General features: G+C 46.8%; 3 protein-coding genes and 1 long non-coding RNA gene across 5 annotated transcripts in view; 2 read left to right on the top strand and 2 right to left on the bottom strand.

Moving 5' to 3' along the window:
- Positions 1-1,940, top strand: part of LOC109516486 (sodium/calcium exchanger 1-like) — a 30,835-nt gene extending 28,895 nt beyond the window's left edge. For both annotated transcript variants that reach the window (XM_019871064.1, XM_019871063.1), the window contains 2 exons: positions 1,119-1,391; positions 1,464-1,940. In XM_019871064.1, the coding sequence (XP_019726623.1) occupies positions 1,119-1,391; positions 1,464-1,843 (653 nt within the window). In that variant the 3' untranslated portion in view covers positions 1,844-1,940. The remainder of the gene's footprint in view (positions 1-1,118; positions 1,392-1,463) is intronic.
- Positions 1,941-5,365: 3,425 nt separating this feature from the next.
- leap2 (liver-expressed antimicrobial peptide 2) lies at positions 5,366-7,569 on the bottom strand. The gene is made up of 3 exons (XM_019871080.1): positions 7,343-7,569; positions 7,110-7,261; positions 5,366-5,763 (listed from the first exon to the last, which is right to left on the bottom strand). Exons 1-3 carry the CDS (start codon positions 7,424-7,426, stop codon positions 5,709-5,711), a joined length of 291 nt encoding a protein of 96 aa, XP_019726639.1. The 5' UTR covers positions 7,427-7,569; the 3' UTR covers positions 5,366-5,708.
- LOC109516500 (uncharacterized) lies at positions 7,296-10,370 on the top strand. Its single transcript, XR_002168352.1, has 3 exons — positions 7,296-7,381; positions 9,937-9,999; positions 10,081-10,370. It is a non-coding gene; the product is annotated as an uncharacterized LOC109516500 (long non-coding RNA).
- Positions 10,254-12,635, bottom strand: bmp15 (bone morphogenetic protein 15). Its single transcript, XM_019871081.1, has 4 exons — positions 12,109-12,635; positions 11,776-11,895; positions 11,462-11,480; positions 10,254-11,414 (listed from the first exon to the last, which is right to left on the bottom strand). The coding sequence occupies exons 1-4, from the start codon at positions 12,431-12,433 to the stop codon at positions 10,616-10,618; spliced, it is 1,263 nt and encodes a 420-aa protein (XP_019726640.1). The 5' UTR covers positions 12,434-12,635; the 3' UTR covers positions 10,254-10,615.
- Positions 12,636-12,855: the final 220 nt, after the last annotated feature.

The following is a 12,855-nucleotide window of genomic DNA, read 5'->3' as shown; positions in this document are numbered from 1 at the left end:
GACGCACGCATATGTATGCGCGCACGCACACACACACACACACACACACACACACACACACACACACACACACACACACACACACACACACAAATATGATATTACATACATCCAACCTGCTACAAATAGCTGGGAAAATCCACAAATAATTGACAGCATCCCTAAAAGAGGTTTGTGATAATGTCCACATGTCACAAGATGGCAGCAAAGCACTTCAGAGCTTCAGAGAAGCAACACCTTGCATCTTGCTTGTACACAGTCCTGAAGCCATGTGACATGAACGGCGCCACTGGCTCAGTTCAATTACTCAATGCAAACAAACCAACTTTACATAAGGCCAAAATGACACCTTAGCACGGGGTCGGCAACACGCGGCTCCAGAGCGACATCTAGTGGCACCCTGGAGCTTTATAAAATGTTTGAAAGTGGAAAAAGATTTTGATAGTAGGCTAATATAGCTGAAATCGATATAGATACATGTTGCAGCTCCGAAAAAGGAGAGCTGTGGTGTTGGTTTTTTTTAAAACGTACACTTTATTTTCGACAAACACAGACACGTCTGTGTCCGACTCCGTGCCTTCTCTCTTCATATTCGACTCGAGAGGCGTTCAAAGACAGCCTCTGAAAAACGGAAATTAATGATCACTTCACTGACACTAAGAAAAGCGAAAATAATAAAAAACAAAAAAAATCAAGCGAGGAAATTACAAAATAAGTTCTACGGGGGCGTTTGTGAACACACAACAAAGGAATGAACAACATAAACAATTCGGAGACAGTCCAGTCTCCTACATACATAGAGCATGTGTTTCCTTCATTGTAAGTTTTATAGAAGGCTTTTATTTTTTTGCGGCTCCAGACATATTTGTTTTTTGTTTTTTGTTTGTCCTATATGGCTCTTTCAACATTTTGGGTTGCCGACCCCCGCCCTAGCACAAACGAATATGCGCAGTGTCATTTTAAAACAAGGGTACGCAAAGTTTTTCGACATTGACACACAATAATGAGCGAATTCTGTAAAATGTCAATGGCAAAGTAATTACCCCCTGCCCCCAATATGCAAATTAGCACATTTGTGAGCATGTTTGAGTCGGCTTTCTCATTTTTGGTTGATGCAGGAGACGACGACGACGACGAAAGCGGCGAGGAGCGCCTGCCGTCGTGCTTCGACTACATCATGCACTTCCTGACCGTCTTCTGGAAGGTTCTGTTCGCTTTCGTGCCACCCACCGAGTACTGGAACGGCTGGGCCTGCTTCATCGTGTCCATCTCGCTGATCGGCGTGTTGACGGCCGTCACCGGTGACCTGGCGTCGCACTTCGGCTGCACCGTGGGGCTGAAGGACTCGGTGACGGCCGTGGTCTTCGTGGCGCTGGGGACGTCTGTGCCAGGTGAGGCGCCGGCGGTGGGACGGGCGCACTCCAAATTTAGCAGCTCATATGACGATTGATTGTGCCCCGCAGACACGTTCGCCAGCAAGGTGGCGGCCATCCAGGACCAGTACGCCGACGCGTCCATCGGCAACGTGACAGGCTCCAACGCCGTCAACGTCTTTCTGGGCATCGGCGTAGCTTGGACCATCGCCGCCGTGGCCTGGCGGGCTCGCGGCCAAACGTTCAAGGTGGACCCGGGCAACTTGGCCTTCTCCGTCACCCTCTTCACCATCCTGGCGTCGCTGTGCGTCACCACGCTGCTCTACCGGCGGCGGCCCGGCGCGGCCGGCGGCGAGCTGGGCGGCCCGAGGACTTGCAAGGTGTTGACGTCGCTTTTCTTCGTGTCGCTCTGGTTGGTCTACATCCTGCTGGCCTCCCTGGAGGCCTACTGCCACCTGCCCGCCTTGTAGACGCACGCGTGACGGGGTCCAAATAATCCAGCCACGCCATTTTGCTGTGGCGCAGTGCCAAGATGGAGGAAGTAGAAGTTGCGCGCAGCTAACTCAAGAAAAGGAAGAAAAAGAAGTTCATGAGGACGTGGAAAGCGGAGGGTGCATTGGGAATCGTTCATTCCCCAACTCCTTAATCACTACATTGGGATTTTTATATTGTGGACGTAGGTCGTGCCTCCACTTCAGTAGGGAGTAGTGAGGAAGCATATGGCTGCCACGCCAGAAAAAAAAAAAAAAAACAATCAATGTCACATGATAACACACAGCCGTTCACGCAATACTCAACATCACCCCAACCTAGTTTTGAATCACCTCCTTTGTCCAAGCTTTTTGTTGTATTTTTGTGTGCAATCGTAAAGGAAACAAGGACTAGGGGGAAAAAATAATAATGAAGACGAAAACGGTGAAATGCTGCTGCAAGTTACGTTTGCATTTTGAAATCAGCCGTGATTTCTCAGACTTGCACCGTTTTGAAGCATAGGGGCGCCCCGCCAAAAAAAAAAAAAAAAAAACAATCAATGTCACATGATAACACACAGCCGTTCACGCAATACTCAACATCACCCCAACCTAGTTTTGAATCACCTCCTTTGTCCAAGCTTTTTGTTGTATTTTTGTGTGCAATCGTAAAGGAAACAAGGACTAGGGGGAAAAAATAATAATGAAGACGAAAACGGTGAAATGCTGCTGCAAGTTACGTTTGCATTTTGAAATCAGCCGTGATTTCTCAGACTTGCACCGTTTTTGTTTATGGACTCGGCGGCGTGCGGCCAGAGCGCGAGCCAGCTGTGCTTCTTCTCCCTTACTTAATATGCCACATGATTGCCCCTGCGTTCGATTTGGATCATTTTCATGATTTTTGCAAAGCACAATATTTTGAAGCTCCTCGTTGTTTACACCGCAGTGACTAAGCAGGAGGCGAAAGCCAAGTTGAGCCAATCACAGATTTGTTTGCTCCAAGAAACTGGACTTTTGTTTGTCCTCAACAAGTGAAAAATCCCACAAATACTAGATGGGAATGTAGTTGAAGCTTCTTTTGTCTCTCATGTCACTCTGCCCAACTCTATCTTACATGCCTTTATTTATTATACAAGCATTTTTTTTTAGGGGTTCGCATCCCAAAGTGAAGTCCACAAGTCAAACCCACCATGCACCCCGTTGGCATGGGCCTGTGTCGCCACCTGCAGGCTCAAATGTTGTTTTCTATTTGTCAATGAACAAATATTAGCATTACCCAATGTTAGTTCGAATGCTGGATCTGTTTAACGTTTACCACCGTCAGTTCCAACTGTTTTATTTGAGCAGATTTGCTTGAATATTTAGCCCGAGGAAGATGCAAATGATCATCTGAAAGTATCCCGAGCTTGGGGGGCACAATTTGATTTTCCGTGTTTAATTTTATTGATTACCCCCCCCCCCCCCGCCCTTAACATTTGTCCGGTTCAGTATTATTCACCAAGTGCTTCTGTTCCAAGCATAAGAGGATTCATATTATTTTATATTTGTTTTTATTATTGTGTTTTGTCAGTGACACCATCAGAAATCAGAACATTGAAGAAAAAAAAATTGACTCCGTGTGCGTTCGTGCGCGCGCACATTTCTGTCACGAGTGTGTCGATGCATGAATTGAACACATTCAGAATAGACTGTTGATGTTTCCAAAGTAGAAAATAGTATTTTTAAAATTTCCAAATGAACCTTGTACAAAGTGTCATAAATGTTTACAATGACCCACCAATGTTTTTTTTTTTTTTTGTCAAAGATTAAATAAAACTTGCGAGGTAAATCATCGCAGAGGTGTGTGTCAATACTAACGAGTTGTATGTGTGCCATGAAAAGAAGAAAATAAGCAGAACTTGCAAAGATAAAGATTGCTTCTTATTTTGAATATATATGTATATAAAGTATATGTGTATCGGACTCGGAGTTGAGAACACACACACACACACACACACTAAAAAGTGTTTTCATTTTTTGTGCAATATCACACATGAATTTATTGTAATGAAGTGGGTTATGTGGTTGGTTGAGGACATATGATGCATTTTCCTAAATTAAAGCTGTCCCTTGTGTCTTGATGTCTGTGGCTTGCTTTTGTTAAAATATCCCATGGATCAACAATTACGTTTTTTTTTTAAATGAATGCAGCTCTGCTTACAGGGTGTAAAGTCTAAATGTTCACGTCGTTGGTTGTAATCCAGGGTGAAGGTTTGTTTATGTTAATTTGTTGCGAAAGAGTTGGGCGGAAGTGCTTTTCGACACATTTTCAGAAGCAGTCAGATAACGTGAGATGTATCTGGTCGTTTAAACTCACACTTGATGGGCGAGCACTGGCAGGCACTCTAGACACAAAATTGCTGCAAACGAAATACTGTACTAGAAAGCCAATTTTCCAAAATATCCCCTTCAATGTTAACCGGCTAATCACGTGCTTATTCCTTGTGCTTTTGAATTCCGATGGTCCCTGAAAGAATCTTGCTCGGTGATTGGTGGAGAATACGGATGCAAGCGGAGGTTGTCTTGCTATAACTTACAGGTACTTTTTGGCGTGGTTGACGGCCCACAATAACCTTTCACGTGGTTACACAAAATATGATTACAAGTAGCAGCGTCTCGGTGAGTTTTCGCGACGCTTACAGTCGAAAGAATTTATATGAAGAACAAACCCAAAAGTCGCTTTTGCGCTAAATTTACTGCGCATGCGTGCTGCTCAGAACACCCTGCAAGAAGCTCTGAGTCCTCTTTTAACATTACAGTATGTCCAAGATACGTTTGATTTTTTTTTTTTTTTTTTTTTATTAATTTTTTGTTGTTCTGTTGAGAATATGTCATATTCTCTACAGGACATTTCATTGATGTATGTATGTATATGTGTATGTCTATCTATCTATCTATCTATCTATCTATCTATCTATCTATCTATCTATGTCTATAGCGATATAGATAGATAAAGATGGATAGATAGATATTTGCTCATTTGTCCTACTGAAGTCAATCGTTTAAACGACATCTAGTGGCGAAACAGGATATAGCAAAATAACGTTTGAATTATGAACATTTTGGGGATCGGCTCCAAGCACGTGCACGATTTAATTTTTTTGGTACTTAATTTGGATTTAAAATATGTCATCCTATTGGATTATTTCAGTACATGTGTGTTCACTGTCCTGTACTGTATATGTATACAACCTGAAGCACTATATTTCTAATGACAAATATTGCACATCCAAAGCATCACACCCCTTACCAGGTGTGTCCTTTTGTTTTTCTGGTTCGTGAATGTCTGCACCCATGCACATTTGTAAAGCATGTGTTAATCAGTTTTATTAATCGTGATTCATTCCTGATAGATTTGCAATCCATTTTTTTTCTGTTCACATCCATAAGAAAAAAACGTTCCTTAAATCAAAGCTATTTATAATAGCCATAAATCTACGATAGTATCATTTTTAAGTTCAAAGGAGGAAACACGGTAGCAAATTGAGACAAAAGCAACACTCACTTTCCCACATCACCTCAGCGAGTTTGTGTTTTATTGAAGCTGCAACTGAGCAGACAGCAGACAGTACAAAGATATTTTGGCTTTTTAAAAGTGCATTTTCTCATCAAAAGTGAACCACATCCACGTGCAAATTTTTCGGAGAATATTAATCATGCGAAAAAAATCATTGCAAAAATCGTGTAGCTTGACGTGCAATGAGTGAACGTGGTATAATAAATAAAATATGGAGGAATCACAAGTGGATTAAGCATGAATTGTGAACACATTACTTCGGTCTCATTTTGAGTAGAACATTGGTCCTTCGGTCGGCCTCGGGGGCGTCTAGTCTTTGAGGGGCTCCGAGGTTGGCCGCTGGTGGGTGGAGCAGTGTCCCGCCCTGGAAAAACAACAACGACTTAATCAATCAACGTATCGCTCAGAGCATGAGTGTTATCGTCTTCGCCAAGAATTTCATGAAAATCCTTAACTCTTGCTAGGATTCATGTGTGTGTTGTCAAGAAGATTTTAAGGCCTTCGGGGAGATCTTTTGTTTCCTCATATGTGATTTGGAATGTATTGGTTGGTACTGAACCCAAGACATGGCATTCAAATTGTGGCCAAAACATTGAAATAACCTGCACATGAATTGCTCATTTTGATGTATGCACACAAAAACATGAAAGCTCCAAATAATTGTCTGTACCGAATCAACAAAGTATTTGGAATTTGAATCAAATGCCAGGGTGTTTGTGATGTGAAAAAAAAAATGACAGACCAAGATAAATCATTTCAAAACTTTTTCCACCATTCATGTGACCCGTTCGACTCCATTAGAAAAAAAATAAGATCTTTTCAACATAACTTCTCAGCGCACACCTGCCAGCATTTAAGGTGCTTCTAATGAAGCCCAAATCAAGTTCAGGTGTTCTAGTAGGCTTTTCCTGACATTTTTGGGCTATTGTGAGATGAGGCTTACCATCTTGCCATAGCCCAGACATACAGTGTGGGAGAACGTTGTCACGTGTTCTAAACCCTTGGCCGAAATTCCTGCAGCTCCTTAGTGGCCTCTTGGCAACCTCCCCGATCGGTTCTCTTCTTGTCTTTTCATCCATTTGGGATGGACGTTGAGCTCTTGCTTATGTCACCGTTGTGTCATAAGGGTCAGGAAAGGCTCGACCATGTGCCGGACCACATGAACAGCTGAACTTTATTTGGGGCTGGTTGGTGGCACTTGAAACGGGGGCTGACACCCATTTGACAAACGTTTAAAAGATGAGGAGTTTGAATGTGATTGGTTCACTCTGAATACTACTAAGTTCTACAAGTTACGAGCCACATTAACCCTTTCAGGGACAGCGGTTATTACTGTGGACATCTTACCATGTTATCAAGTTACAGGGTGTATGAAAGGGTTCATGGCGGAAAAAGTTTGGAAATTATTTATCTTTGCCTCATTTTCTATATACTGCGTAGAACATTGTCATTTGAACAGGGGTGTGTAGACTTTTATATCCACTGTGCAATATATGCACAAAATGCAAATGAACCATATGATTCATGGCACCAAAAAATTAACATTTCATGCACGCGCACGCTTAACTCAAGATCACAAATAATTCTTTGGGGGGCATGTTATACATATTTCTTGACCGTGATTTAGTTGTTTGTTGCCCGCAATTAACTTCTCTTTTCCCTATCAGGTTTGGGGCTGCTGGATTAAATTGTGACGGCCCGCAACAGTACCTGCAGAGTCCAGTGGAGCATTCGTAGTTGTTCTGGCAAAAAGCACCAAAAGGTTTGCTGTTCATGATCCTCCACAGTGGGCTCATACGGGCTATGCGCTTGTGCGCCGAATATGGACTCTGCACCGGCGAGGCCAACGGACCCGAGCACACCTGCCACAGGCAAGCACACACAGGCACAATTGATCAACCCGGATGATTCTTTGCATTCAGGCCCATTCAAGCAGGACTCACCTGCTGGGACAGAATCATCAGCAGCAGCAGCATCAGGAGGTAAAGAGAGTGTCTCCTAAGGGGGATTTTGCCTTCCGCCTGCATGTCAATTCAAAAGTACTTGCAAAAAAATAAAATAAAATACAAAAAAACAAAACAGCTGATGCGAGCCTGCCAAAACCTTTGTTGTTCTGACGGTCTGCCGCTGACGCTGGGGAGCGAGTGGCGCTACCACTTTGGACTGATTGCACCGCCTTATAAAGACACGCTGGCCTGCTCGTGGTGTGCATGTGTGTGTGTCACATTTGTGCTGGGTCATCAGCCGCTCACTACCCTTTTTGGGGGGGCGGTGAAGGGGTGGGGGGTTGTACGGGTAATCACCTCTGTGGCCTAAATGGGACTTTGTGTTGAAAAAAAACCACGCACACACACACACACACACACACACACACACACACACACACACACACACACACACACACACACACACACTTTAGCCTCATTTCATGTATGCACAAAGATAAGACATGGACACGTGAGGACACTTTTAAATTGTGTGTGTGTGTGTGTGTGTGCGCGTGCGTGCGTGCGTGCGTGCGTGCGTGTGTGTTCCAGGTGGCAAAAGTACTCAGAATTTAGGTAGAAGTAAGGATACTTGTAAAATATACAAGTCAAAGTACACTGAAAAAAAACGGTTGTTGAATTTACTCACTTTCGTGCCCCACTTGTCAAGTGGGGGCACGAAAGTCCACTTTAACAATGTATCTGGATTTATTTTGTGCACCCACTTGGTGAAATAAAATTGCACCTCCAACATATATGTCACCGGGCATGTTTATGTAAGCATACGCGTGCACACGCTGGACAAGAGTTGCGGCACTCGGTCTCCAGCTGATGGTGGTGTTGTCATTTGGCAAGAAGTCAGTGTTGACTCAGGCTGGCCTTGAGCACAAATACTTGGTAAAACATTTTGGGGTGGCACCAAGGACTTTGAGTTCCGCTAATGTGGACATAAAGAAACGGCCAGTAGATGCCCGTCTGCTTCTGGCAAACCTTCCTCACAGTCCAGACGGTCGGAGTTCAAATCTGGTCTCCGGCGCCAGGATTCAGACACCGTAAGCCGTCTTTGTCGTCCTTGATCATCACGCTATGGTTTTATGGTTGAATGAGTGATACAGGACAATACGCTGTACACGAAGGCTCAAAATCTTCCACGGCGTTGCAGTTTTCCATTGCAGCATGTCGGCAGACCAAGTCAATCCGTTTTTGGTGACGGTCCATTCCAATTGGCTCCAGCTGCACTTTTAGAATCACCCTAACATCTGTGCTCATTTCGGTTGGCCCGTCTATGGCATTTCACATTATACGTTCGCATAAAATGAGCAGATGAAATATGCTTTTGGGTAAACATTTTGGTGTTTGGGCGGCCCGGTGGGCCAGTGGTTAGCGTGTTGACCTCACAGTGCAGAGGTCGTGGGTTCGATCCCGGCTACAGCCTTCCTGTGTGGAGTATGCATGTTCTCCCCGGGCCTGCGTGGGTTTTCTCCGGGTACTCCGGTTTCCTCCCACATTCCAAAAACATGCATGGCAGGTTGATTGAACACTCCAAATTGTCCCGAGGTGTGAGTGTGAGCGTGGATGGTTGTTCGTCTGTGTGTGCCCTGCGATTGGCTGGCAACCGGTTCAGGGTGTCCCCCGCCTACTGACTGAAGACAGCTGGGACAGGCTCCAGCACACCCCTCGACCCTTGTGACGAAAAGCGGATTGGAAAATGGATGGATTTTGGTGTTTCAATACAAATATGTTTAAATTCTCCTTTTGTGTGTGTCAGGTTTACAATCAACTTCAGGTGAAAGAATTCAGCGTTAGCGTGTGAGCTAACGAATGTGAGCGGGCACTAAAGAACACTTTAAAATGTTTTGAATGTATATGGGGGAGGTCAAACTTTGAGGGGAAAAAAAGTGCACCCTCACGACAAACAGGGATTGTGTGCGTGTGTGTGTGCTCATGAGGTGCGGGCGCACAGACGGGCGCTGCGTGACGCCACTTAATTTTGCTGTCCTATCAAACAGATGCAGACATGACCTCATCGGACTAGTTGGCAGGTTCACGGAACTCTCCTACCAGGAAGCTTTGGGAGGTTATGCCATCGTGGACTTTGCTGCGCGCGCAAATGGGCCAACATAGATTTGCATGTTGAGACGTGTGTGGCAACACCTCGGTGACCCACTGATCAGCGAAATGATGCCTTTGCACCTGTCAAGACAAATGTACAACTAGCTGAACGGCCGAGAACATTTCCAAGGATGTCCACTTCTGTACCTTTCAGTGACGACACTCTCAATTAGCGATTGTGAACCGCATACGTGTGCAGAGATCGCTGCCGGCGATGTATAGCGATTGGCAGCGCAATTAAATGCTCTCCCGCTAGATGGCAGAAGGTGCACTTAATGTGCATATTGACCTGTCACCATTGAAATGAAAATAACAGCTTTGAGTTTCAGTAAACAGGCCTACTTTTCGAATTGAGTAAACGGAGACAAGGTCACTTCAGGTTGCAAGATATTTTAGGTCACATTTGTGGTGGGTATTAATGTGCACCTCCTTTCCTCCAGGTTTCCCATTGTGGTCAACGAGCGCCCTCTGCTGGACTGGCGTTGTTTGAGCACAACAACAGGGTGAGTCGCCTGTCCTTGGAATGCTTGGAATGAAGTTTAGGCTGAGAAAAGGATTTGATTTTGGACACTTTGTTTAGACAGGTGCCGGTTTTGTTCCAATTAGCACTGACGGCCTTGGTGGAGGCCTCCTGCCAATTTTAGTGATGACAAAGAGATTACGCTTTAGAAAACTTGCAGTTTATTTAATTATTCATTTTTACTTGGAATAAAAAAAAAGTGCATTGGTGAACATTTTCTTTCTTTGTGCAGTTCTCTGGGACCCCCTCCTGTTATAAATAGGTACAAAATCGATTATTTGAGCTTCACATCAGGCATGTTAAAATCGTCTTGGTCAGCATCACCGAGAAGCGTGTTGAATAAATTAAGCCAAAATGACAAAAAGAAAAAAAACAGCGTTTCGGCATTTGGATTGACACGGCAGACAAGATGACATGCTTTCAATGTTTGAGTTGTCAGTGCTTTGGGGCAAGTTAGTCATATTTATTTTCAGTGCTTAACACAAAGTGACGGCGACTCGTGAACGTTCTCATCTCGGCATTAGCGCAGAGTCCAAGCACCGCCCCGGCCGGCGCCTGTGTCGGAGCGCGTTTTCGCAGATGGTGCTCAGCAGCTGCCCTTAGCGGCACGTGCACGACTCGGCCACCATGTCCTCCAGTTCCTTGTACTCCACCTTCTTCTTGTGTACCTCCAGCACGCTCATTGGCATGTACTTGTAGGGTACGCAGGAGGGGGGCGGGACGTCACCCACCCCCAACTCGTTGATGATGGTCTGGATGATGGCGTGATTGGGCGAGTGGTAGCCATAGGTCAACACACGCGGGCAGTCGCCCTGGCAGAAGCGAGGATTGTAGACGGGCGGCGCAATGTAGTGATGCCAGTCCAACTCCTCAAAGGACAGGCGGAAAGAGTGCAGCTTGCAGCGGTTCTTGGGCGTTCCTGTTTTGTTTTTTGCTGCGGCATGAATGTTGGCGATGACGGAGGCGAGGGGAGGAGTGGCCGAAGGATCCGGCGGGGAGCTTGCCGAGCTGCGGCGGCGACGAAGGAAGGGGTGCCAGCGGCTCAGCCGCCTCATGAGGTCTTCCCCTTTGCCTGTTGGCAGGTGCCCCATCATCCAGTCCTGACCGTCCCGCTCCTCTTCCAGGTACAAAAGAAGCGAAGGGGCTTCCAGATGGGGCTCCCCTTGCCACCGGCGAGGGAGGTCTCCGCTCTCTTCAGCCCGCTCCTGCTCCGTGCACCAATACTGGGCGGTGAGTGTCAAGCGTCCCCCGTCCTCCTCGCCCCGGAGGACGCGAGCGCCAACGTCCGCCTCCGTCCAGCGATGGTGGGGCTCCATGGTGGTGAGCAGGCTCTCCTCGCCCGGCCACGTGACCTGGGCGTGGCAGCGGGGCGACGGGAGGGCGGCGGAAGACGAAGATCTAAGGTGCACAAAGGATGCTCGGATGAGCCGCTCCGAAGGAAGCACGTCCACGTGGTACTGGACGCTGAAGGTGTAGTGGTGGTCTTCAAGACAAGGAGGGGGAAAAAAAAAGGAGAATGTCTATTAGCATCCATAACAATCTAATCTGACATGCAGTGGTTAAAGTCAACATCCTGATTAAAGCCGTTTTGACTTTTTCATTCTTTTAGCCTCATGAAAGCATGTAGATTTGTGAACATGCCAACCAAGGGCAACTCTTCTCAAAACGAATAAAAAGCTCACTCACTGTGTCCAGCGATGGGGGGGCTCCATGGTGGTTAGCAGGCTCGCCTCGCCCGGCCACGGGACCTGGGCGTGGCAGCGGGGCGACGGGAGGGCGGCGGAAGACGAAGATCTAAGGTGCACAAAGGATGCTCGGATGAGCCGCTCCGAAGGAAGCACGTCCACGTGGTACTGGACGCTGAAGGTGTAGTGGTGGTCTTCAAGACAAGGAGGGGGAAAAAAAAAGGAGAATGTCTATTAGCATCCATAACAATCTGATCTGACATGCAGTGGTTAAAGTCAACATCCTGATTAAAGCCGTTGACTTTTTCATTCTTTTAGCCTCATGAAAGCATGTAGATTTGTGAACATGCCAACCAAGGGCAACTCTTCTCAAAACGAATAAAAAGCTCACTCACTGTGTTCATCACCTCTGGACGCCGGCAGGTAGTGCACCGACGACGCGGAGGGTCTGAGCAGGCGCACTGTGTTGGAGCCGAACTTCCGGCGTTGTTTGGGTCTACCGCCCGGTCCCGCCGCGCTGCGGTACAAACTCAACATAAACTGCAGGTTTTGGTCGGCCTTCTGTTCCTCGGTCAGCGGCCGGTGGTGAGCGCCACGGGCCTCGGCGTCCCGGCGGCGGCCGCCACCGGGGGACATTTTGGAGCCGGCCGCAACCCTACATGGCGGGAGTGTGAGGAGGGCCAGAGCTAAGGACAAGAGCAGGACGCGCGGGAAGCGGCGCTGGCCGCGCATGTTGGGCACGAGAAGCTCCGGGCGCTAATGAGCTCCACCAAAGAGGCGACAAACTGCGACCATCGTCGGTGCGGCCGCGGGCGCGACTCACTGCAGGCACGCCGGCTCGCCGACCACCGTGGACTCAACTTTCCTTTTGCCGTCATACTGGGTGACTCTAATTAACCCCTTCTGCACGACGGACACGCCCACCGAGCGCGGTGAAGCCACGTGACCCGCGCGTAAAAGGTGCGTAAAAGTTGCAGCGCCGTGGCGGCCTCAGGTGGAGGAAGGAAGTAACTTCATGTCGCTTCCAAGGCGCAAATGCAGAACCTCCCATTGCTTCATCGGGCCAGGGCAACTTTTTTCGATGGATATTAATTATTATTAGTCATACATGATTGCAGCCCCCCCCCCCCTTGAGCGATTATTCACAAATGTAC

Source organism: Hippocampus comes, unplaced genomic scaffold (assembly GCF_001891065.2).
Source record: "Hippocampus comes isolate QL1 unplaced genomic scaffold, H_comes_QL1_v1.1 scaffold83, whole genome shotgun sequence".
NCBI lineage: Eukaryota > Metazoa > Chordata > Actinopteri > Syngnathiformes > Syngnathidae > Hippocampus > Hippocampus comes.
This window is presented reverse-complemented; position numbering and strand designations above follow the sequence as displayed.

What these genes read in the sequence shown, in the direction of transcription:
- leap2 (XM_019871080.1), bottom strand. Translation starts at nt 7,426, where the DNA reads ATGCAGGCGGAAGGCAAAATCCCCCTTAGGAGACACTCTCTTTACCTC. An exon ending in TGATGATTCTGTCCCAGCAG is followed by an intron (nt 7,262 to 7,342) that starts GTGAGTCCTGCT and finishes TGCCTGTGGCAG; the next exon opens with GTGTGCTCGGGTCCGTTGGC. An exon ending in TGCTCCACTGGACTCTGCAG is followed by an intron (nt 5,764 to 7,109) that starts GTACTGTTGCGG and finishes TTGTTTTTCCAG; the next exon opens with GGCGGGACACTGCTCCACCC.
- bmp15 (XM_019871081.1), bottom strand. Translation starts at nt 12,433, where the DNA reads ATGCGCGGCCAGCGCCGCTTCCCGCGCGTCCTGCTCTTGTCCTTAGCT. An exon ending in CTACCTGCCGGCGTCCAGAG is followed by an intron (nt 11,896 to 12,108) that starts GTGATGAACACA and finishes CTTGTCTTGAAG; the next exon opens with ACCACCACTACACCTTCAGC.